General features: G+C 36.0%; 1 protein-coding gene across 1 annotated transcript in view; it reads right to left on the bottom strand.

The window, feature by feature from the left end:
• Positions 1 to 11,399, bottom strand: part of LOC149844349 (protein EXPORTIN 1A) — a 38,421-nt gene extending 27,022 nt beyond the window's left edge. The window contains exons 1-13 of the mRNA XM_089997183.1: positions 11,122 to 11,399; positions 9,112 to 9,228; positions 8,535 to 8,627; positions 8,303 to 8,374; positions 7,910 to 8,017; positions 7,662 to 7,744; positions 7,343 to 7,481; positions 7,169 to 7,237; positions 6,960 to 7,037; positions 6,686 to 6,748; positions 6,492 to 6,536; positions 6,116 to 6,223; positions 5,905 to 6,003 (exon numbers count right to left, since the gene is read on the bottom strand). Coding sequence (XP_089853309.1) covers positions 5,905 to 6,003; positions 6,116 to 6,223; positions 6,492 to 6,536; positions 6,686 to 6,748; positions 6,960 to 7,037; positions 7,169 to 7,237; positions 7,343 to 7,481; positions 7,662 to 7,744; positions 7,910 to 8,017; positions 8,303 to 8,374; positions 8,535 to 8,627; positions 9,112 to 9,228; positions 11,122 to 11,217 — 1,170 coding nt within the window. The 5' untranslated portion in view covers positions 11,218 to 11,399. The remainder of the gene's footprint in view (positions 1 to 5,904; positions 6,004 to 6,115; positions 6,224 to 6,491; positions 6,537 to 6,685; positions 6,749 to 6,959; positions 7,038 to 7,168; positions 7,238 to 7,342; positions 7,482 to 7,661; positions 7,745 to 7,909; positions 8,018 to 8,302; positions 8,375 to 8,534; positions 8,628 to 9,111; positions 9,229 to 11,121) is intronic.
• Between the last annotated feature and the right edge of the window lie 14,598 nt (positions 11,400 to 25,997).

Genomic DNA, 25,997 nt, shown 5'->3' with positions numbered 1-25,997 from the left:
TATGAACAATAGCTTTTCATTATGTCGTACATGTGATAAATAGACTACCTATGGTTGTGTTGGAAAATAAGTCTCCTTAATTGTCTTTGGATGTGTTTGCTACGTGCACGTTGATCAATCTCTGAGAAACAAGTTTCAGGACAAGGCTCAGAAATGCAGGTTTGTGGGGATATGGAGACGACTATAAAGAATGCAGATGTTATGACCCTGCTAGAAGATAGTATCAAAACCTCGAGAAATGTCGTGTTGGACGAGCTGAATTTTGATCATAAAACCGACATCGCTGATAAGTCATCCTCCATAGTTGAATTTTACTATCCTTAGCTGAGTTCAAAACTCTTTGTTGGTTCAAGTGAAGAGTGGTCAACGGACTGCATGCATCAGGAAGAAGATAGGCCGGAAATCTTTGAAGCATCAGGCTTTCAGAATGGTGTTGAAACACCGTCGTTTGTCCAAGGCAAATATAAGGGCATCTCCTATACCCGACAAAGGAGAGAGACTGCAAGCCTCTTAGATCATGCACCAGAGGATGCATCTACTTCCTCACATACACTTGAGGTCAAGAGATCTAATCACATGTGGCACCTTATTGATAGGTGGGTCAACTATAACAACTTCTCCATGGACTTTCAGCTCTTTCTGACTACCCTTGAAAAAGAAGATGAATCTATCATGTACTATCAGGCAGCTACCTCTAATAAATGGGTAGAAGCTATAAATGATGAAATGCAAGCCCTGCAAGAATGTGGAACATGAAAAATTGTCCCTAGACCATGTGACAGGAATGTGGTAGGATGCAAGTGGGTTTGCAAAATAAAATATAAACCAGATGGAACTACTGAACGATACAAGGCGAGGCTCGTGGTAAAAGGGTTCACGCAAGAAACGGGGCAAGACTACGATGAGACTTTTAGTCTAGTTGTCAGAATAGGGATGATTCGAATTATCCTCTCCTTAGTTGCTGAGCATGGTTGGACATTGAGTCAGCTGGATGTAAAAAATGCATTCTTGAATAGGGATTTGGAGGAAGTTTACATGGAATAAGCCCCTAGATATTATGAGCAGAATTGTAAAACGCATGTGTGTAAATTAAAAAGGGCCATCTATGGCCTAAAGCAAGCATCTTGCTCTTGGTTTGATAGCTTCTCTCTTGAGATCCAAAAGCATGGATTCTCTCACTCCCTACTGGATCACTTATTATTTATATTTAGAAGAGAAAATGTGATCATTTTATTACTAATCTATGTAGATGATATTGTAATCACAGGAAATTCTGAACACACTAAAAAGGTAAAAAGCCTGCTAGGTCAAAGGTTCAAGATGAAAGATCTTGGTACCCTAGGTTATTTTCTTGGGGTAGAAGTTGATAGACGGACAGATGGCTTGACTCTCACTCAGCACAAGTACACCATGGATGTTCTAAGCAAAGCAGACATGAAAGATTAAATCTCTGGGAACTCCAAGTGTCCTTCACCTAAAATTGATTGCCCACGATGGAGACTTGTATGAAGACCCCACTAGGTACCGAAGTCTAATATAGATGCTACAGTACCTCACATTCACTCGACCTGACATCGTTTATTCAGTCAATTAGGTGTCAATTCATGCATGAGCCATGTACTGGACGCATGGAGGTTGTTAAGAGGATACTCAGATACTTAAAAGGAACAGTTGGATATGAACTGATATATTCTCAAAAATCGTCTGGTAAGGATGCGTGTGAGCTTACTGTCTATTGTAATGCAAATTGGGCAGGGGATCCAGATGAACGAAGATCTATTTCAGGACATTGTGTATTCATTAGCAAGAACTTAGTATCCTGGAGTAGCAGAAAACAGAAAGTCATCGCTAGATCAATTACTAAGGCCGAGTACAGATCCATGGATGCAACTATTGTTGAAGTCACATGGGTTAGACATCTACTAAGCGAAGTGGGAGAGGTGATTTCTCGGATTACCTTGTTGTGCGACAATTGAAGTGCCATTAACATGTCATTCAATCTGGTACATCACAATTGAGATAAATCAACATTTTGTGAGGCAGGAAGTTGAAGAAAAAGACATTGCACCCGAATTTGTTAACACCGAAAATCAAGTTGTAAACATATTCACAAAAGGCTTGACAAAGGATCGCTTTTGGATGCTTAAGAGCAAGTTGCTCATGGTTCAAAACCATGATCAACATGAGGGGGGTGAAAAGATGTTTGTATTTTCATGTGTACATTTTTTATGTATTTCAGGTATGGATCTTATATCAAACCCAATCCATACTGTAATATATCTTTTTTAGAAAAAGAAAAAAAGTTGAATTTGAAAACCCTAAGGACATAATTGAGTATTTTTTTCTATTGGATCTAATTTCAAACACTGGTGATTGTGATGTTAATCTTGACGAAGATCAGAATATCAGAAATGATAGGGTGAGTGAAGAAGAATCTCATGACAATGAGATAAGTGAAGAACAATCTCAAAATTAGAACTTTATTCAATATTTCAGGTATAGTTGTTTTGAACATCCATGTGCCCTTAAAAAATATACTAATGAAAATCATGTAGAAACACAAACTAAAAGGTCATCGAGAGTATCAAAAAACCCTGGGAAATTTGTGTCCTATGAGTTCTTTTCACCTAAGTTTCAAGCTTACATTGCATTGATGCATTCCTATATAGAACACTCAAACTATACTAAAGCAAATAAACATTCTAAATGGGTAGAAGCCAAGAGGGTAAAATTAGATGCTTTAGAAAAGGCAAATACTTGAACTATCCAAGATATTTTCCAAGGAAAGAAACTCATATGTTGTCGATGGGTCTATAAGATAAAAACTAAGAGTGATGAAACCCTTAAAAGGTACAGAGCTAGGTTAGTTGCCAAGGGATACTCATAAGAGTATGGAATAGATTATGAGAAAACATCTGCACATGTTGCTACGATGACCACAGTTAGAACCGTAGTAGCTCACGCGTCTCTGAATAAATGGCCTATATACCAAATGAAGGTTAAGAACGTATTTCTCAATGGTAAATTGGTTGAAGAAGTATATATGGAGAAACTGTCTGGTATAGTTATTCTTAAAAGAAAGGCTTTTTGTTTAGATAAAGGCTCTGAATGGCCTTCAACAAGCTCTAAAAGCTTTGTATGACAGATTTAGTCATGTTATACTTGATGTTGGATTTCAATCTTGAGTAACCCACATAGCATTGCTTGTTAAGATTTTTGATATAGGTATTATTATTATTATTATTCTTTATGTGGATGATATGATCATCGCAGGAAGTGACAAAAAGGGAGTTGAAAACATTAAAAGACTTTTCAAAACACATTTTCAAATGACTGATTTGGGGTTTTTGAAGTATTTTTTTGGTATAGAAGTTGCTTATTCTTCTAGAGGTTATTTTCTAACTCAATCTAAAATTGTTTTAGATATTGTTGTCAGGTCAGGTATTTCAGATGATAAATGAAGATTGTTGATGAGAAACTACTTGAAAATCCAACACCATACAAGCAACTTGTCGGGGCTTTTCATGGGGGAAGATATTGAAGGTTACATTTGCACATGCCTGATCTGACAGCAGGATAAGCTGAGTAATCAGAAGCCCGCAGGACCATTCGAACCTCTTCTTATTCCAAGTCGTCTGTGGAAGAGCATCTCCATGGACTTTATTTTGGGACTACCGAAATTGAATGCTGCAGTTTGAAATTTGTGGTGGTCGATTGATTTTCGAAGTATGCCATCTTCAAGTCGATGTCACCCACAAGTACAACCGAGCGAGTTGCAAGATTGTTCGTGAAGTACGTTGTGACCAGCTTAGGGATTCCAGAGAACATGGTCAACGACCGCGACCGGCGCTTTACAGGAAAGTTTTGGCAGGAAGTGTTTCGATTGTTGGGGATGGAGTTGCACTTTTCAACGTGCTTCCACCCCCAGACGGATGGCCAAACAGAGAGAACCAACGCTCTCCTTAAAAATATATATATGGCACTTTGTAAGCTCAAATCAGAAAGACTGGGTAGTCCTTCTGGACGTCGATTAGTTCTCCCACAACTTGCAGAAGTGTGAATCATCTAGCTATAGCCCCTTTGAGTTGGCAACGAGGAGACAACCCCAGCCGTCGTACACCATCGCGGTGAACTATAAAGGCAAGGCGCCACTTGCATACCGTTTTCATAAGACTAGCAGGATCAAACATTGGCCAAGATGTTCCTGCACAAAGCTGCCAAGAGGATGAAGAAGTGGGCGGATCATAAAATCGCCCTGCGAAGTTCAAAGACGAAGACCTAGTATTAGTCAAGTTGTACCATGAGAGAACCAGGATCTCCCAGGGTCTCCATCAGGGCCTCGTCCGCAAATATGAAGGCCTCTTTCCTATCATCAAGCGAGTAGGCAACCTCATCTACAAGCTTAAAGTTCCTTCGCACTTTTAAACACATTCAGTCTTCCACGTGAGTAACCTAAAGTCATTCCATGTCAATGAAGAAGACAGCAGCCGCAACCAGCCAACGCGTGCACCAGCACCTTTCTGCACAACTGACGCTAAAGAAGTAGAATACTGCATGGATCATATGTGCAATCGTCAATGACAGATCAAAGAATATCTAGTCAAGTGGAAAAGATTGCCAGAACAAGAAACCAGTTGGGAGAAAGCGAAGAACATCCACCAGTTTCCCTCAACAGTGGACAAGTACGAAACATGGGCCTTGTCGCAAAGGACGTTGACAGCTTAAGTGGGGGAGAATGTTAGGCCAAAACTTTTTGCGCAGTTTTTGCCTTGTAATAGCCTACCGAAAGCCTTGTGTGGCTTACAACGGCCTTTCGGCCTTGTAATGTTTGTATAGAGTTGCATACATGTAATTTTGCATTTTCCTTAATGAGATTGTAGTGCATGACACTATTGTATATTTTCCTACGTTCAATGAATTGAGTGTTGTTGAACGTTCCTCTCTCTCTCTCTCTCTCTCTCTCTCTCTCTCTCTCTCTCTCTCTCTCTCTCTCTCTCTCTCTCTATGTGATTGTTGCATCCTTGTAATTGTGTATTTGTATGCAATACTGCCTGCGCGCTTATTGCTTTCGAAAATATCCGTTGCATTCGCTTTTGGAACTCGCTAAGGCTTGTTGGGTCAACGTTCGCCCAACGCCGCACGAGCCTTTGAAGTTTAGCCCATGACACTATCTCTCACAACGTCTCTTTTGGAGACTCACATTTGTATATAAATAGGGGTGAAAAGCCCTCTTATTTGTATGCCTTCATGCATAGATTTGATCAATAAAATAATATTTTATTCATTGTGTTTTGCCCCTTTAGTGGGTGTTTGTGTGTGAGCCCATTTTGCACCTTGTGTATTCCTTTGGTGCTTTGGTGGAACTCTTTGAGTGTCCACTCTTGTTGTTTCGGTAAATATATTTTGGAGGACCTTGTTTCCTTACACCTCCAAGTCGAACCAGCATCATGTGTTCACGTGTCTTTGTGACATAAGTCACATGGAAGTATGAACAGTCTAATGTATAGGAACGTTCCTAATGATAGATATGGTCGACTCACAGTTGTAGAATACTCCAAAAAAAATTGGCCAGGTGATCCTACTACAAGAAGGTCAATAACGGGACATTCTGTATCGTTGGGCTCTAGTTTCATTGGGTAGACAAAATCATAGAACGGTCTCAAGATCTAGGGTCCATGTCACCTGAGCAACAACAGGCCCTGGGTGCCCACCCATAACTCTAAGAAACAAGCAAGGACCAATCTTTCATGTTGTAACTATGGTCTTAAAGGGGAAAAGTCTAGTCATATTTCAATGGTCAAAGGACTTTAGAATCTGAACCAAAAAAAAGGAAAGAAAAAATTGCATGTTCACAAACACCAAAGGGCATTAACAGAAACATGAAACAAAATACTTAAAGAGTACCTGAAGCCCCATCATGCTTGCAGAACTTGATGGATTGTCTACACAGTGATGTGCTTCGAAAAGCTCCAAGACCAATGAATTCCAATAATCCAGGCAAACCTATATGTCCATATTAAGAAATGGAAGAGAACTTCCATCAACCAAAACAGCAAGTACCAATAATAAACATCCAAAACACCACTTACAGGTTAGAACATAACATCATCCATACCTTGAACACCTCGGTGTCATCAACGTAAGAGATTCCAATTAAATATTCCAGACCCATAAGAAGAGCAGATCGGTTCTCAGGAGTAGTTTCAAGAATTCGAATACGAAACTGCACCAGAAAATTGTCTTTTCAGGTGGTGGAAAACTCATTAAAATCCATGATATAACTTTATTCCACATTGAGAATATAAAACAATAGCCCACAACCAATGTATGCAAGCAGTTCTCAGGCACAAACAAGACCAATGATAAGTGATTATAAAACCACAAAATAAACCATCACACTCAATCTTATTCAAAATGAATTTCTGTATGTAGGAATATCTGTGAAGAATCATCCCAACCAAGAGTGCCCCCACCAAGCAAAAAGACCTTGCCTTGAAAAAGGAAGTAAAGAAAAGAGCCAGATTTTGAATAAATGCCTGCATAGGAACAAAAACGCATATATGCATAAGCAGCTGTGGCTTCAAGAAACAACCAGATCCTAGGGATATCTAATGGCGTGCTGGTTAAGTGATCAATCTTTTGGAAGCATCACCATAGCAAAGGGAAAAGATGAACTCAAGGTTACCTGCTCCTCACTGGAACCACTAACATATGCTTCTGGTATATTGGTTCCTGGTGGGAGAATTATCTACAGATTATAACACACAATTAAACTTCAAACCATATGAAAAAAATTTCACAACGTAAAAATCTTTTCAGCAGGCATGGCGATTTGTGCCAACCAAGGCATAAAGAACACAGCAGACAATACAAATATGGAAATACAAAAATAACCAAAAAAATAGCCCAATAACAATTCTTTTCAGTATTAGCACACCACATATAAACAGCTCCAGTACCTGCAACTGTACCATAAAAACAGTATACATGGTGATGTACTGACTGTCATAGAAATCTCCAAATTGAAGGGCAGCCACCTATAAGAAAAGATGAATGAAGACCAGCTGAATGAAGACCACCTCAAAAGCTTTCATAATGAGCTTAACTATCTTACAAATAGCCAAAAGCAAAACCTGCATACAGGATCCTGAGGATTTAAAATCTGTACCTCTGTTAAACATTGCAGAGTTAGGTTTCTGTATGACGCAACTGGAAAGAATTTCAAGAGTGTCTCCAGCTATTCTCCCATGGAAACAACCAAAAGTCAAGTGTAGCCTTACAGGTAAGCCCTCACCAAACCATAAAATACTGGAAATGCTCACCAAGCTGCTAAAGAACTAACCAGTGGAGACTCAAAAATATAACCCAGAGGTATCCAAGATAGGAACGCATGAAGTGTTGCTAGTGTTGCCCTTATGAGTTCTGTTCTTTGGGACATGGACAATACATATAAGCATAGCTCGTGTATAAGTTGAAACTCACTGTGACAAGACCAACAGCAATTATCACATTGGACGTTGTTTCAAACAAAAAAAAATGAATGCAACAATATATGAAAAGGTAAAAAGGTTTTTGGCTTAAAAAAAAGTAAATTAATAAGGAAAATTAATAGCAAAACTAATAGCAAAACTTGTCATAATAAAGGACCTTGCTTATGGCACCTGTTCAATGATTGTTTTAATTCTTTGATCTTTTGCTGTGTCATCTCCCCTCTGGAAAAATCAAAAACCTCCTCACTCAAAAGCTGATAGCAAAAGGCACTCGTCAGCCCAAACATCATAGCCAGAGCATATCAAGCAAACAATAAATGTTGCTGTTTAGTTCTAGACTATCTTTTCCTTTTTGATGTTGCAGTGGAAGACTAAAAAAGCTGGTGAATAAAAAATAATTTCATAATATCAGGTGTTACCTTTAAAATAGCCATGCAGTTCTCACATATTGTTTCACTGCTCTTCGCAGCTGAAACAATATCAGAAATAAATGATGGCCATTTAACAGGCCATTCGTGTTTCAAGACCTGCAATACACAATAACAATTTTGGAATTCAAATCACTGTACTGTCAACTGAAAGAGGAAATATTTGTGAAATGCATGAAAACATAATACTGAGAGGCTAGCATTATTTGACAGACTACATGCTAAGTTTCACATTCTTTTCTTTGTCTGCCGAGTGTATGTGTGTGTGCATGTGTGTGCATCAGTACAAAAAATTGTAAACGGTCTAATGAGCAAAATTCTAGCAGAAAGCCACTCTAAAGGAAAGTGAATACAAAACATTTTTAAAAAAAGTCAAAAACTTACCTGAACAAGTATAATGTTCAATTTATTGACATAAAGCCTTTCCCGCCTAAAAGAGATCTCATTACTCGAGAGCTATTTTAAGAGACACAACATTGAAAAGAAAAAAACATAAGCCTAGGAAGCAAGAAATACATTAGGAAATTACCAAACTAACGCAATTAACTATTATGCAATACAGGAGGTGCACTAAAAATATTTTCAACTGCAAAAAGAAAAAAATTTCATGACTTACTTGAACAATAAGATCTGAAATGTAATTTTTTATCCCATCTCGTTGTTCAACAGGCAATGCATTCCACCGATATTTAATGACACCTTCCAAGACCTGTATATCAAGGAAAAGCAAAATCTTCTCCAAATTCAGAAACTTGACAACCCATATGACAAATGAGGATACGAGCAATAAGCAAGTTGAGCTTATTTCCTTGCTCACTCCTTAAAAAGAAAACTAAGAAAGCAGGTGACATGAATCAAGTGCATACAATCTTCCAGAGGACAAGTTTCCGAAACTTCATAAAAGATTTTATAGAAATAGAACTCACTGAGTCAGAATTTCTTGAGAAAAGAAAGAAAAAGACATGTCTGCCCACCACATTCAAACCCCAAAGTTGCCTTGGGCTGCAAGATGCATGATGAAATATGATACAAGCCCTTCCAATTCACATGGACAATGACCTCAACCAAATAAATGTTCACAAAAAGCAGCAGTTGAGACTTTTCATGAAGCAAATCAGTGAATCCTGACTTAGATAATCCTAAGAACTAGTTTATGATCTGCAAATACAGCAGCCATGAACAAGATAACTTGCCTGAAGTGCAAAGAATTTGGTATTCAAATTTTGAGACTTTTGCAGAATGTGAACTACTTGCAGCCATGTATCAGGATTATTCTGCAACTCGCGCAATATCTGATCTGCAGCAGCTCTCTGCCACAGAAACCAGTCGCAAAAATTTCAGCAGTAGACATCCATGAATAGAATCATTTTAGAAGTAAGATAACCAATGTCAAAAACAAATTTCGAGAAGTATCATTGCACATTCTCCCTGATCTCCTTGCAAATGAAAGGAATTTTAAAAAATGCTTATCAAAATAACTATAACTTTTTAAATCAGCACAAAGTAGACAACAGAATCTTGCTTAAATGACAAAGGGGTAGAGTAGGGTTGTCAGCTCTTTGCAAACAAGCAACCATTTGAGTCTTTGAGTTTCAATCATCTCACTGTGCATTGCAACAAATGCAGCAAAATACCCACAAATATAACTACGCAAGTTGGGTATTTTTTTCTTTTTTTGCAATGCTGAGATGCAGCAACATTCCATAAAATGACAATGAATATTTGGTGAAGTTTCAACCAACAAAGCTTAAAGATAAAATAGACTAGACAATTAACATTTGGCAGAACAAGCATGAGATGAAGAAAAATATAAGCATAGAATTTGCAATTTAAAAGGACCTAGGCACTCTAAGAAGTTGCAAACAAATTTGTGGCCAAGTCCAAAGCAAATGGGTTTGATTTAGTTTAAAAAAAATAAGTAAATAAAGAAAAATGAATACGTACTATAATTGCATGATAGTTAAGCATTGCAGAAGCGGGAGCACAATAACAACACAGTGAAGGCCATATATATAATCTTCAAAGAGAGAGAGAGAATAAATATTTCGTCATTTAGATCAAACTAATGTCCACTAATCAAAATCAAGAAGTAGCATAATCAAGTTTTCTAGATCAGCTATGTGGTGCATATAGTTGTGAAATATATTATTTACACTACAGCACAACACATTAACACAAACGGCCACACTTTTCCATGCATATCTTTTAATCTCCTTGATGTTCAAAAGTGACCAGCAATAGTGTCAATATTAGAGTTCATAATCCAGAATTATGCACATTGGGCACTTCAGCACAGAGTTGTCAGTCAAGGAAGCGGGAGAGAGAAGTGATTCCCGACGCTGAAGTGGGAAGCGATGCCCGTCTAAAATTTTACGAAGCGGGAAGCGACCTAGAATTTGAGTGGGAAGCTAATAGGAATCGAGTTTTCCAGATAGTGGGCAACAAAATTTTGTTAAAGGCTCCAAGCCCCCTAAAAAAAGAAAACTTATTTTTTGATATTGGAAAGCAAGTGGGAAGCAAGCCCGAAGCTAATGGGAAGCCAGCAAGAAGCCAGTGGGAAGCGAGCAAGAAGCGAGTGGGAAGAAAAATGGGATGTGTACTTCCCCATAATGGGAAGTGTGTTTTTCTTTTCTCGTGTGGTTGCTTTTTCTTCCCGCATTCATGCTCATGTTTCTGGTCATGCTACTGAAAAAGCTACCGGGTGTCCATGAGAACGTCTTGAACATGCTACTAGAAGCCGAAAATCTCTCAACCCATTAATGGACAGGGATGGACTGAAGCAACACTAGTTGAACGACGGAGAGCCATAAGAAATGTGGGGGAGGGGTGAAGAAATGCAGAAGGCAGAGGAACCACTAGGCCGTATCGTGACGATCACGTAATGACCAGTGGAACCCCAGGTTCCGAAACAAAATAAGCACCAAACATCACAAGACAATCCCGCTCCCAACAAATCGGGTCACAGAAACCTAGAAATCTCTATACGGAACCAAGCAACCACCCAAGCAAAATCAAACACGGGAATGAAAGATAGACATCCGAAAAAACAAAAAGAGGATCCTCCCGAACAGTGCAGTGAAAGCCCATGCATGGACACCACACCAACGCATCGCCGATAACCATAGAAAAGCCCTAAATTTTCCACGAACAAAAAAAAAAGAGGCATCTATCATCGAGGAATGAGTGGGAAAAAAAATATGTACCTCCTCCTTAGATCCCGTGCCGTAGAAAGCAGCGACGGTGGCGTCCAGGAGAGGGACGTCGATAGGTTGACTGAGGTCTCTGAGCTTTTCTGCCATGGGGAAGGAAGCTCCAAACCCTAGAGGCACTGCAGGGGGAGAGGCACCAAACACCAGGAGGGACACAACACCCTCCGCTAACAAAACCCTAATCTTCCACAGGGACAAAACTACGTGATGCAACTGATGCAGGAGTTGGAAGGCAGCGCGCTTCGAGTGGATTTTTTAAACGGAAGTCTCTCTCTCTCTCCGTTTTTTTTTTTTTGCTCTTATTTCCCTAACCGGGTTTTTCTCTATTCATATACGCGTGTTTTTTCCTGCATACGCCCGACCATACTGGTATTTGGAAATTGGAAGTGAGAAAATAATAGGAATAGTGAAAGTAGGGAAAAATTATACATAGATAAAAAAAAGTTCAAAAATCTAAAAAATAGGATTTCTGATAAGAAAAATTACTCTGATAAAAAAAAATCAGAGGAATTTTTCCTATCAAAACAAACTTTTGCATTAGGCCTACCATTCACCCACCGCACACACAACCATAGCATTATCTGTCTTCCTCCCAACCACCACCATTTTCATGTATTCAAAAGCGCTATGTGGTGCCTAGTTTTCTTATACAAATCAGTGTAACAATAGGAGGACTAGTTGGTATCTTAATTTAAAATATATAAAATTATAAAAGTTATGCAAATAAAATGTTAAAATTAATAAAAAACATGTATGCAACATAAAATCAACCAATAATAAGCAAAATATATCAAACATTACAAATCTTGCTCAAATATTAAAAATAATTAAATAAGCAAAGCAAACAACATAGCTAGGGAGAGAGAGGCGGAGGGACGGGAAAGAAGAAGAGGCAGAGAAAGGGAGAGAGAGTAGAAAACAATGAAGAACTAGAAGTGGCAGAGGAAGGGAGGAGAAAAAGAAGAAGCAAAGGAACGGAGAGAGAGAAAGGAGAATAAGAAGAGGGAGAGGAAGGGGGAGAGAGACATAGGGGAGGAGAAGAAGAAGAATAAGAGACGGAGGAACGAAGATAGAAGATGAAGAAGAAGAGGCGAAGGAAGTGGGAGAGAAGGCGACGAGTAAGGTCGATAACCTGAGAGAGCAAGAGTGTAATACCCTGATTCGAGAGCTCTAGAGTCTGGGTCCAGTTGGTATTACTTCTCAGATAAAAAGTATACAGAGTTCGCACAGAGAAAAAAATATGGTTAATATTTTTTTTTAATAGACTCAAATTCTTTAACAAAGTTCGTCATTCATAACATGCAGAAATAAAGATTATGTGAATGTTCAAAAAAAAAAAACTAAAAATTATGTATGTTGCACAATCAAAGCAGCTGATTACATCTTGCCTCCACTCATGTACCTGAAACTTACATTGCAATTATATAAGGGGTGAGTCTATAACTTAGTAAAAAATATTTATAATCAATAAATTACTTTACTTACAATTGTAGTGGGCTTCAAACCTCTAATATGAGTTTAGTTTTTTACACACCATACATGGTTTGTATATTTTATATTTTTTCCTTAACTCTCTCAATCTAACATTCAGTCGTAGCAGACTATAACACTAGGTTGGCTATACTTATCATATCTGTTTATGGGCGTAGCAACATGTGTAGAATACCTTAATTATATATTGTTGGTTAGACTATGAATCATACACTCTCAGTAATCCCCTAATCACCAAACACTGCAATGAAACAACAAAGAAGACCCCACACACAGTTAGTCGGTAGCTCAAACTCAAACTCGGCATGGTTCATACAACATCTTAACCATAAATGACTTTCAACCATCGATGGCTGTCTAGAGTCTCTAGAGTCCCAAATACTGTATAAATATAAATTATTGTCATATCTTAAGTTCATTACCTTGAACATTACTCTCAAGCTCGTGTTTTACTCGGTATCTCAAGACTACCATCATAAAATAATCGTGAGGAGTCTTATTTCCAAACTCAAAATCATATTAGAGTTCACATTCTGTATTATATTAAGCATGCCAAGAGGTAGATTCTTTACATCATTAATTTACAGGTAACCCACCCTTTATGATAGTTGCACTCTAGTCGCGAATCAAATAGCCCTTTCCATAGGTCACCACTTTCGGGATTTAAGAGACTTAAGACTAATCACAATTCTCTTTACTGTGCATGTTATTCAAAGAGCATAACACATATATGTTGTAAAAAGATAATTGTTTTTTCTAACATGCATGGCATATCATCACTGGCATATGCATACATTTATCTCATTGGAATTAACTTTTGTATGGTCATTCTATGCATATCATGCAAACACTCAAGATATATATTTCTAAGCATGCTAATATACAATAAACAAGTATAATACACAACACAACATAATTTATTCACGGCTAAGGTTACTTATAATATTTCTTACCTCTAATATGAATATTGCATTTTAGTCGTAATCGAGTCTCAAATGGCTCTAACAATACAATCCGATCATCACACAAATATGTTCATATTAATACAAATACATTCTTTATATTTTGACAAACTTATCAGAATATCCCACTCAAGGTGATTTGTCAGACCTCAATTTTTTGCCCCTATTTTGGTCAAAATCATATGAATAAAAATATTTCTCTATGTGATACAAATTCAATGCACCAAAACCGCATTCAATCATGAGTTTGGAGTAAAAAGTTATGCCTATTTTACTTAATTGGATATTGGGTACACACAAGGGTAATTTTGTTATTTCAATAATATGATTTGACCAGACTCATCGTCAAAACAGGTTTGGTCTAAGTTTAGAATACTAGTTTTACTGAACCTAGTCCAGACCCAACTGGGTTTGGGTTCAAACTGACTTGAATTCTAGAAAATCTATAATGGATCTGCTTATTAACAGGTGCAGATCCATAACCAGCTTGTTGTAATTGGATTGGACCCAACTATTCAAACTGGGTTTAGTTATGTCTTAGTTAGGGATAGACTGTACTAGTTCAGTTATGTCCAAGTTAGGAATAGACTGAACTAGATCCAGTTCGGTTCCAAACTATATCCTTAATAAATTACAAGTTGGGTCAAGATCCAGTTATGATCTTGATCCATAATTATCAGACTAGATCCAGACTCAGTTTTGATATGGATCTAGAACTGATGCATCCAATTATGGACTAAAATCTAGATCCAATTATATGTTGGATTTAGAATCAATCTGAATAGTTTTGAAGTGTATCAAGATCTAATTCTTATTCGGATCCAGAACTGATCCATCCAACTTCATACTAGATCCAGACCTAGTTATGTCTATATATGATTTAACTTGGATTATTCCAGGTCAACTGGATTGAACTAGACTTAGAACCAATCTCGTTTAGTTAAATTCAAATCCAAACAGGGAATCGAGACCCTAAAAGACCCATCTCGGTCCAGTTCATTAAAAATTGATTCGGTGGACCAAGACGAGTTCAAGACTTGTTGACTATACTCAGTCTGGACTGACCGAGACTGAGTCGGTCTTAGTCAGACTTGACCCTGTCTAGATTCACACCCAAATTGAGTCGTTCTGGTTCAGTCCGGACCAGTTCAGTCCACCGAGACCTTTTTTTATTGGGTCGGTATAGATCTCACCCATACTGACTCCTCTGAGTCCTAACATACCCGACTCAGTCTGGTTTACACCTAGATTAAGTTAGCTTTGCTGACTCTTCCTGTTGAGGGTCGAGGTTGCTGACAACGTCTCTTATCGGCTTCCTCTCTCTCTCTCTCTCTCTCTCTCTCTCTCTCTCTCTCTCTCTCTCTCTCTCTCTCTCTCTCTCTCTCTCTCTCTCTCTATTTGTTACAACGTCGACAACCATGGTTGTCGCCCTCTTAAGGGAAACAAAAAAAAGGAAGAAAAATAAGGGGGAAGAGGCGATTGTTACTTGCAATGGCCATCTGCGAAACTCTGGTGGCTGCCTCTTTCTCTCTTTGTCACTCTCAAGCTCTCCCTCTCCCACTTCCTCCAACCCCCTCTCTCGGTTGAGTGGGGCAACACAGCACACCGTATAGAGTCCTCGCGGTGGGTGAGGGTGATGATCGTGGAGGCGAGGTTTATCATCACCCCTTCCTACGATGAGTGGCAGAGACGGTTGGAGAACTGTCTCCCATATTCATTCAAGACTCTTCTTTTCATTTTTTTTACTTACCTTCCCCACCCGACGATCGGGTGGGTTTTACACACACACACAGAGAGAGAGAGAAGGGTTTATAAAGCCTCATTGTATTATCGTCAAAAAAAAAGTTAAGGTCCTCGGGCTTAGGCGAGGGCAGTTTAGGCACCTAGTGGACAAAAAAGGTACCCCGTTTTGGGAAACCTAGGAATCTGATTGATTCATAGGTTTCCTAATGCCTGATCTGACTAGGCACCTAGTCGACGTTTTTGATTAGATAGTTTTAGGTCTCTCTCTGACCACAATAGCAAAGAATCAGATTTTTAGAGCCATAAGAATAAAATTAGTTTTTTTTTAAATGTTATTTTTTAAGGCAAGGGATTTATGTGTTACCTCGGTTCGATGGAAGAGATGGAGTGTAGTCATATGAGATGATCGATCCTCAAGGACGAGAGAGTGATCCCTTTGTGAAAGATAGACCATGACATCTTTAGAGAGCGAGAGAGAGAAGAAGAAGCAATACGTTGTTCGATCTCATAGAGTGACCCAAAAAAAGGCTTGCCATAATCGCATGACCATGCACACAGATCGGATTGAGTCCCCCAAGTTTGAGCTTGACAAACCTGTATCGACCCACCTCTCTCTCTCTCTCTTACAAACACACATTTTTCTCATGATACACAAACAAACAAAAACAATTCAATTAGAAAAGTTATCATATCAAAGTTTCTCATAGGCAAACTTTTCTTTTCCTATGAGATTTTTTCTTGTTTCCAAATGACAGTCGAGATAAATAACTATGGGTGGACATCAAGTCAAGTGCTCAATGGGTTGTCGTGTACTAGTCTCATATGGGATTGGGCTCAGTGACATTTTGCAGTCCAACCTCAAATCAAGTTGAGTTGTGCTAGACTTTATTAGATAATCAGTCCATGCCCATATGAAGAATGCACAGAGCCCGACCCCATAAAAGCTCAAATATAATTGAATTAGGTCAGGCTCGGGTTGTTGAGCATTTCTCGAGCAATAATTGGGTCAGGCCCGATTTTACACCTAAAAAATAGAAAATGATTGTATTGTATGGTAGAAATAAATTTTTTCCTAATAAAGCCATAATTTGCTAAAATATGCCTAATGACAAAAATTGCAAATAGCTGACCTCGTTGGGACATTTCTACCCTTCGCATGTGTGAAACTCATGAAGTTTGCATGATATATCACTTCATTCTTCGAAAGGAGGTCTGCATGTTTTATTTTGTGGACCTCATGAAGTGTAAAAAGAAATATGTTATTTATGCAGTCTTCTATGTTAGTCGTAAAATCGCAAATCCCTTAGAAAGATCGCATATTTTATACCAAAGTTACGAGAAATTGTGTGTACTTCCTTCCTTTCTTTAACCCTTAATTAATTATATGTTCGTACATTTTTTTGCAGTCTTCACAAAGTGTGCAAAAATAAGTTTTATGAACCTCCTTATGATAGTAACTTTGCAAATACCTTAGGAAAATCACATAATTTTGTTACCTATAGAATACAAATTTTTGTGGTATAAAAGGCAATTATCAACATTCGAGGGTTATTTTCACATTTTCTATGATTTCTTTATGGTCCCCCGCTTGCTTGATCTTTTGCTAAAAAATCTAGCTATTTTTTTGACAAATATTTTTGGCTACTATTTTTTGGCAATTCAATGAGGTTGTGGCCCCAGTTAGGTCAAAATGTGAGTTTCTATGGTCTATTTATGGTCCCCAATTTGCTTTATTTATTGTTTAAAAAATTGGCTACTTTTTTTACAACTATTTTTTGCCACTCTTTTGGGTAATTCAACGATGACACTTCATCGTTGCATTCTGACGATGTTGCGGCCTCGGTTAGGTCGAAATGTGAGTTTCATATAAAAAATACATATATATATATATATATTATTTTCACTCTGAACTTTTTTTCTTAGAAATGAGTATCATCTAGGCCTATGCGTATTTGTGTGTTATTGTTTACTTGCCCTATGTTTTATTTAATATTTTTCACTTGATTTACGGTTTAAGGTTTACTATGATTGTGTTGTAGATGATTTATGTGTGTTTGCTTGTCATTTATTTGAATTTTGGTGTTTCTGTGTTCGTGTAATGGAGCTGGGGCAGTTCAGTGTTTCTTTATTTAATGAAGCTTTGTGTCTTCTATGTATATCTTGGGTATTTCATGATGAATATTTATAAACCATAATAGAAATATTGGTTCAAAAAGTCATTCAAACGCCCATCCCCAACCCCAAGCAAGAAAGTAAATGTGGTGCATGAGATACTTGTAAAGGTTGGTGAGGAAAGTCAAAATATGCTGAAAGAATATGAATTTTACGAAGATACTTTGATGACAAGTGACATAAGTGTTAGGTTTGCACATTCATTTGTTTGTTCTTTTGTTATATTTATATGTATACTCAAATGAATCTAACATGAATTTTCCACCTATGTAGCATTTAACAAGATTTATGAAAATAAAGTTGGGACATAAAAAAAGGATTGCATATGCCAAAGGTCGTTTACCTTATCTCTTGTTTCTTTGTGAGTCTGAAAACTGATGTTTTTGGTGCTTTACTACCGACTAGTAAAACCTAAATTGTAAATATCGACTGGTTACAACAAATGCCCACAACTAAAAGGCAAGAAGATGAGGTTGTTGTATGCTTGAATGTTGATAACAACATGCCCTATGTTTAGTTTGAAGTTGACAAGGTATCTGTTGGACAATATTGCGTACGTGGCAAAAATAAAATTCGATGCCCAAGGAGACCTTAAACTTGATTTATGTTGCAGGTCATATTTTCTATAAATTGGAGTGACAACTATTGGGTTCTTTGAAAAATAGACCTAAAGGCAAAGGAGATCAAATTGTACAATTAAATTTGTAGCATAACTTGCGCACGTCAGAACGTCTTCAACATATTAAGCTAAGATTACTTATTGAAGTATTATCTTATTGCTCTTTCATACTCGGTAGGTTTAATGTTTTGTTGCAGGTTGGATTTTTTACATCGTAGATGGGCTACATTTGTTATGACGAGTGGATGACCTCACTTGTGGATGGTATTCCTTAACAAAAAAACAAGTAATTACTTTGCTTATATGTTTGTTAATTCGCCTTTTTTTTATACATTTTGTCAACTTGAAATATTTATGTTACAATTATGACTATGGTATATTTTTCCTTTTATACATGCAATAATTGAGCAGAAATGAGGAATTGACCTTCACCCATGTACATGTTTATATATCCTTATTTGTGATGTTTATGAGAGGTAAGCTATATTAGTTGTATGCTAATAATTATTTTCTCATAATTATGTCACAAACTGCATGAATGGTATAATTTCATTATATAAGAAATTGAGAAAGAATCCTAAGGCAAAGAACCAAAAAGGCTCCAGCGAAAAACAACAAAGGCTGCAAAGACAAATATTATGGAGACAAAACTATTAAGATTATTATAATTTATGAATTGTCAATATTATAATTTATGAATTGTCAAACTTTAACAATATAAATTATGTACATTATGTGTTTAAATTTGTTCTTTAAATATTTTATCTTTAACTAGGTCAAAACATATAACTAATTAAAATTTTCATCCTTGCATTGACTTGGATTCACAAAACTTTTTTGCGTAGTTCTGCATCCTCGCACCAACTTAGGGTAAAATCATATATCTTGTGTTAAAATCATAACTCTTCTTTCTTAAAATTGTTTTTGAAAGTCACAACTCTTATTTCGTAAAATTGTATTGACATCACATATATTAGTCATTGTTCACAATAATTTATTATCATTTTTTTAAACAAAACCAACTCTTTGTTCGTAAAACCTTTTTTGAATGTCGCAAATGAGGAAAAATGTTTATTTTTTATTGTGAATGCTCAAATACTTCGCATATATTCGTCATTGTTTGCAATAATTTATTATGGATTTCCTAAAATTTGTGATACCATAAGTCCTCAAAACCTTTTTTGAAAGGCGTGAATGATGAAACCATTTTTTTTTTATGAATGTTCGTAATACATCACATATATTCGTCATTGTTCACAATAGTTTGTTGCAGATTTTCCCCAAAATTGTAACTCATTATTATGATTCACAATAATTATTTGCGAAGTTTCCCATAAATGAACTCACACATACATATATTCCATCATTTATTTTAAAATAAACTAGTTTATACATACATACTCATAAAAACATACATTCATCTATTCATTTCATTTCATTTTGGTCATTCATTTAATTTCACTCATTGTGCTCATTCATTTCATTCATTAAAAAATGAACCAATTCATACATTCATTCATGCAAAATGTTGCTTCATTGTACAACTGCTCAACTTGCAGTCTTTATGTGCTTTTGATTCATTGGCCCACATTTCCGCTTCTCCTCCTTAATTCCTCCCATCTTGGAGGATTGTTTGTAAAATGATGGGATCAAGTCATCATCACCGATAACTACCTTAGAGGACAAGTTGATGTCTTCGTCGTCGTCACACCAATCTTTAAGTTCATAGGAGAATAAGACGGGGTAATCCTTTGTCCTATCATTTTTTGTCAACAAGATGATTTTGCTAACTGCATCAAGACAACCGATTGTTGCTGAACATTGCCAAATTGTCAGAACACTCTGCTGGTCATTTGACCCTCAACTTCATCCATGTTGTGCAACAAAATGTTCATCCTCATGATAGCCTTTGCTTAAACAACCACATACTGATTCTCCTCCTCATACTTTGCGTCTTCGTAGGGGCACCACTTTACCTACATAACAAGCATTCATTCATGGTTAGTCCTATATTGATTACTTATAAAAAAAGTATAAAATATTATAAAAATACTTACATTTTCCCTAGTCATTCTTTTCAATAATTTTAAGTAACAACCTCTATCTATATGATGACCCAAACTCTTTGATTAATCACCTTTTTGTTGATTGACCTACTCCACATTACAATACGTGGAAATTCTGGGAGAATTTGACATCTTAGAGGCCTTCCAATAAATATGTGTTCCCATATCCAAACCTGTAGAGATTCATACAAGGATTAACATATATTAACACACAGAATATTACATAAAAAATGTTAAATAATACTTCAATTTAAATCAATAATTTAGGTATAAATGAATAAATAAGTATCTCCAGCAACACCAACATGCCCGTGATGTTCATTCACACAACCCTTTATGCTACTCCGACCTATATAGAGGTGTGCAAGTATGGCAACTCCCCATCTGTATTGCTTGATGCGATTATAGTTTGTCACCAGTTCAATATATGAACTATAGATCATCAACTTTTTACCATTGTCGATGTAACGCCCCAAAATTTTATCCCAAAAATCACAAGATTTTGCTTCTTTAAATAATTTAAAAATCACTATGGAAATCATTTATAACAAAATGGGATAAAGAGATTGGGCGAGTTACAAATCTATCAAACCATTCACCGTATCAAATTGAATTTAACAATCACATAATTAATTTAATTAAGTTTCATAATTTGAAAATAATATCAGAGTCCTAAATGTCCAAGTGACACATGAATGTCAAAAAATCTAAAACTCTGCAGGAAAAAAAAAGACTTGGCTCTAGTTCTGCCGCAATGTCCCACCATCGCAAGGATCCTTTACTCAATACCTGTAATATATATATTAGAGACAGACTCATTAAGTCCCTAATAGAAGATACTATTCAACACAAGTAAATCAGAACCAATATACATGAACACATTTCAATAATTTTATACAATTATTCAGGTAATTATTCATTTCAAGTATGCATAACATCGCAATGCACAACAAGAATATCATAAATAAAAAATTAGAATCTTATGCATGAGCAGATAAATAATATATATACTTACCAATATTGAACGAATAACCTTTTTCATTCATGAGTGACTTGAAATTGCTTTTATTTATTTTTCTTTTTACATGATTCATGTCATGCTTGACTAAATGCACAAACAATTTATAGTTTTCACTTCTTAACCCCGTAGGTACTACAAGGCTTAACCTGGATCAGGACTACGACTCAAAAGGAGTATATCTAGATAATTTATGGTTTAACTCTAATCAAGATACCTTTCACCAATACTAGGTGAAAGGCGACCTAGTCAAAAGAGAGCTCCCAACACCACCATCTTAATGCATCAGACTTTACTCATGAGTTTCGTGACCTACCACTCTGCGGCCAATGTGGAAGTCTTCCTCTATCTTTATGGCTGGGGATAAACAACCTTTCGTGCTCAAAACATATTTTATGAAGCTTGGAGTACCACTTAACCTCTCTGTTTATGCCCAATATAATTAATGTTCACATGATTGTTCTTTTAATCCATTAACTCTATTATTTATCTATTTACATACAAAATGAATATAATCCAAGATTCGAGCATCCAATTCGGGTACATAGATGCATGAGTAAATGCCAAAAAAAGCTATCACGCCACATATGCAATTTGTAACACATCACATTTATTTATGTATTCATTTATAGACATTGATAATGATTAACCATATGTATCCATACATAATTACATAAACAACATAATGCACAACATATGAGGTTTGATAATAATGCACATTCAATCATAAGCATGCAATAATAAGACTTTTCGGTGTCATGCCCATTAAGCACTTAGAACCTCCAAGTACACGACATCATATGGTACATCTACATACTCATTTAACATTTAAAAACTTAGATTTATGTCAGACATTTATTATGTGCATTGGTAATCGATCCATAACCGATTCAGGATTTGTTTAGGCCCACAACTGCTATGTTGTTCTGACAGTCAGTACTTTGTGCATATATTAAGAATAAAGCTCAAACTTTTATATGATGTGCAAAATTTTATTAGATTTTTGGTGCTACAAACTATTCATAAAAACTCCTCCGAACGAGAAAAATGTGATGGATTTACTAGACATAGGTCTGATTTTACATACATAGACGAAAATAGCATACTCATGTGAGACTACTAACACATATAAATTATTTTCCTTTTTTCGCATGCATCAGAACCATTTATTATCTAAATAAGTTCTGACATATAGAATATATATTGCATGTATATTTTTTTCTTAGGGTTAGACCACTGATAAATTGCGACAAGTACAGGGCTGATCTATACTTGTTAGAGTTCAACTAGAGTGGACTAGTAAGGCCACACCTTGCTGGCCGCTCAGGTTAGCTGATGGGCTGGGGTCTGACTCACCCCAGTCTGTTGCACTTTAGCAGGTGAAGTTGATCCTACACCCTGACGTGCACAACAACATCATGTGTTGTGTCAGTCATGACCCATGTGGTTTGCAACACATAAGAGTAGTCAACTAGGTGTTGGGAAAACCCTCAACCGGTTTGCACATATGTATTAATATATGTCTATTTACAACTATAATATGTATGCTTTTATTTTTTTATTTATTTTTATAAGCTAGGGTTAAACATACCTCCAATTTGATATGTTTTCCTTTTTTTCAAAGTCACCAATGGTTTCGAAACAACAATCACATTGGTTTTCTTTCAAAATGAATAACTTGGAGTGTTCTTTCTCATTTTTCTTTTTAGATCAGTAATGACAGATTGAATGCATGTGTTCTTATAATTATATTAGTTCCACAACACCCATACATAACAAGGATAAATCGTATATGCACAAAGATTAGGATTTGCAAGATACATAGGTTATTTTAAAAACAATTTTCCTTAAAATCATTTTTGAAATACTTTTCTCTCTAATCTCGCATCGTAGTCATGGCCTACACCCATGGATGATTTCACACGTCCTTACATATCTCATATTCACTTATCGTCAACATGGAATCAAGATAATATCAGTCACACAACCACTTAGATAAACAAGTGAATCTTCAACCACGAAAAACATTTTTCTCATAAACATTTTTGACATTTCTATGCTACATGTAACCTTACTATTTTTTTGTTAGTAACTGAATCAACTCAACCCACTAAGGTCTGGTCAAGTTGTTCCTAAGTTGATCAGAGTTGGTCCACAAGTGGATCAATTCTTGATCATTCGCACAATCGATTTTGACCAATCGGCTCTGCTTGAAATACCCGATTAAGCTGTATAGTGAAACACCAAATCATATATATATATATATATATATATATATAAAGTTCATGACCATATGCACATGTATATATATTAGTACATATGCATATATAGCGTATATGCTTAGTTTAACATCGAACCGTGTTCATGACCGATCCATACTTGAATTAGTACATGAAATCAATAATTAGTTTTCAAGACCGAGCCAATGCTCAATAGGTTTAAATCAACATCGACCTCCTCATGCGTGTGATTGATGTATGGGTTGAACCCTACTCAACCTCGGGATATGCTCGCGCATACGAGCTCCGATCTACGAGTATTGGATAAAACTTCCTACCATGTTTTGTCGAATTCGGTAGATGCGAAAGTCAAAATGATCGATTTGATGGCTCGATCTGCACAACTCCTTCAACATGTGGCTGCAACTCTTTGATCAATCACTCCCTTAATGTAGTTCCAGACCTCCTAAACCCAATGGAAGAAGGAAAAAAGAAAGAGAGAAAAAAGAGAGAATGAGAGAGAGAAAATAAACAAAAAACTGTAGAAAATCCCAATAAGGGGGCGTGTGCCCCTCTTTGGTCCTTTTTATAATATTTCTCCTCTTTTCAAACCTTCTTAATTCCTAAAAATTTTCAGCACTTTCTAAAATATATTTTTTTGAAAATTTTCAAATCACCTTTCCAATATTTACCTAATTCTACTTAGCTATATTCCATAACTAAGTGCTAAACTTTATAATATATAACCTTATTATATAGCTATGTAAAATATTATAAGTTTCAATTAAGCACATGGGGGTCCACATGCATAGGATGTCCCCTGTTGTGCTTTTCAAACTTAATAAATTCCAACCCATGTAGCTTCGGTCCTGACACACTAACTTATTTGGTTAGTTTTGACTTCTATTTTTTTGTTTATAGCCTAATAGTCCAGCCAAACGGGTCTTCTATGATGGGATGTCACACCCTAAAGAATATCTTCTCTAAGTCTCAAAAATCCACACAAAGTTTCCTTTAGTTGGTTTTGGGCAAGTTTTAAATTTATTTTCTTTGTTTTTTTTTACTTATTTCTTTTTAGGAAATTTAGAAATATCATTTTCTATGGTTTATCATACCAACTTTGAAACTTAATTCTAGCATGAAATGTCACATAGGATGGGCCCACATAGGGAGACACCCCACCCTATGGACCTCTATCATTTTACACAACTTAATTAATTTAAGTTTTTCATTCCATAAAATCCCTATTTAATATTTTATATTATTTTAAAATTTGGATTTCAAATTCATACAAATCCAATTATAATTTCATATAATTCCATTATATACATATCAATTAAAACCTAATTTAATCCAAAATCATATTTGATTTTATTTTGACAAAATTTGTCAATCATTTCATTAAAATTATGTTTTTTTCATAAGTCCAATTTTGAGTACGAATTTCACTAAAATCAACTTTGAGACTTCATAAAATATCTTTTAAAATTCAACTTAGACTAATTTATATTTTTATATTTCTTTCTCGTAAAAAAATATTATTAATAATATTTTATTCATTAAAATGCTCTGAAAAATCACAAGTGTTATAGCTAACCCCCCTTAAAAAAAATTATCCTCAAGATTTAACTAGGGTTACTTACCAAATAGATGCAAATATTTTGCTTTCATTTCCACTTCACGAAGACCACAAAAAAAGTGTGAACATGCATTTAAATGAGTATTAAAGAAAGAAAAATGAAAGTTCAGACGATTTCTAGTGACTTTGGTACCAGATATGTGATTTAACTAAGTTATTCATGATTTTATGATTAACAAAGATGACCTCATATATAACAAAATATTTTATGCATTTTAATGATGTCTGCAACAAAAAAGTATGAACCTCCTTTCAAGTGGGACTTTGCGATACCTAAAGGGTATTAAGGTCCTAACGAAGTTGGCTATGAACTTTGTGAGTTTCACACATGCAAAGGGTATTAAGGTCCTAACAAAGTTGGCTATTGCAGTTTTGTTCATCGAGCAAATTTTAACAAATTTTGAAGTTTTTAGGAAGACACATCATTATTATTATCGTATGGTCATTTTTCATAAAAATAACTACTACTTCCAAATTCAAACCATCCTCTAATACCCGATTTGAGCCATTTTTAGTGATTAGAGTTGGCTTTCTTTGAGTGTGATACAATCATAAAACGATCCTCAACATTCTTCCCATGCTCAAACCAATTGCACACTTTGACATGCTAGTGCAACTCGAGCGATTCGGTTGGGGGTTCATTTGTCCATGTGGGTCAAGTCATGGACCATATGGACCTCTAAGCCCACAACGTTATAGGTTTGCTTGCAAAATGTGGCTTAGAGCATAGTTGCAAACCTCTAGCTCTGAGGAAAAATCTCAACAATAGAAAATCTCATGAGTTTTTTAATATTTGGTTTTTCTCAAAAAAATCATAGCATATATATGTGGGAAATTTTTGAAATGGCGCCTAAACAGTAGGCAACAATAAAAAAACACACCTAAAGTTTTCCAATTGTTAAAAACACATCTAACATTTTTTCAGTCAATAAAAAAACAAA

The sequence above is a fragment of the Nuphar pumila genome, chromosome 2, assembly GCF_984573655.1.
Source record: "Nuphar pumila chromosome 2, dmNupPumi1.hap1.1, whole genome shotgun sequence".
Classification (NCBI taxonomy): domain Eukaryota; kingdom Viridiplantae; phylum Streptophyta; class Magnoliopsida; order Nymphaeales; family Nymphaeaceae; genus Nuphar; species Nuphar pumila.
Note: the sequence above shows the minus strand (reverse complement) of the source record. Positions and strands in the feature narration are given on the sequence as shown.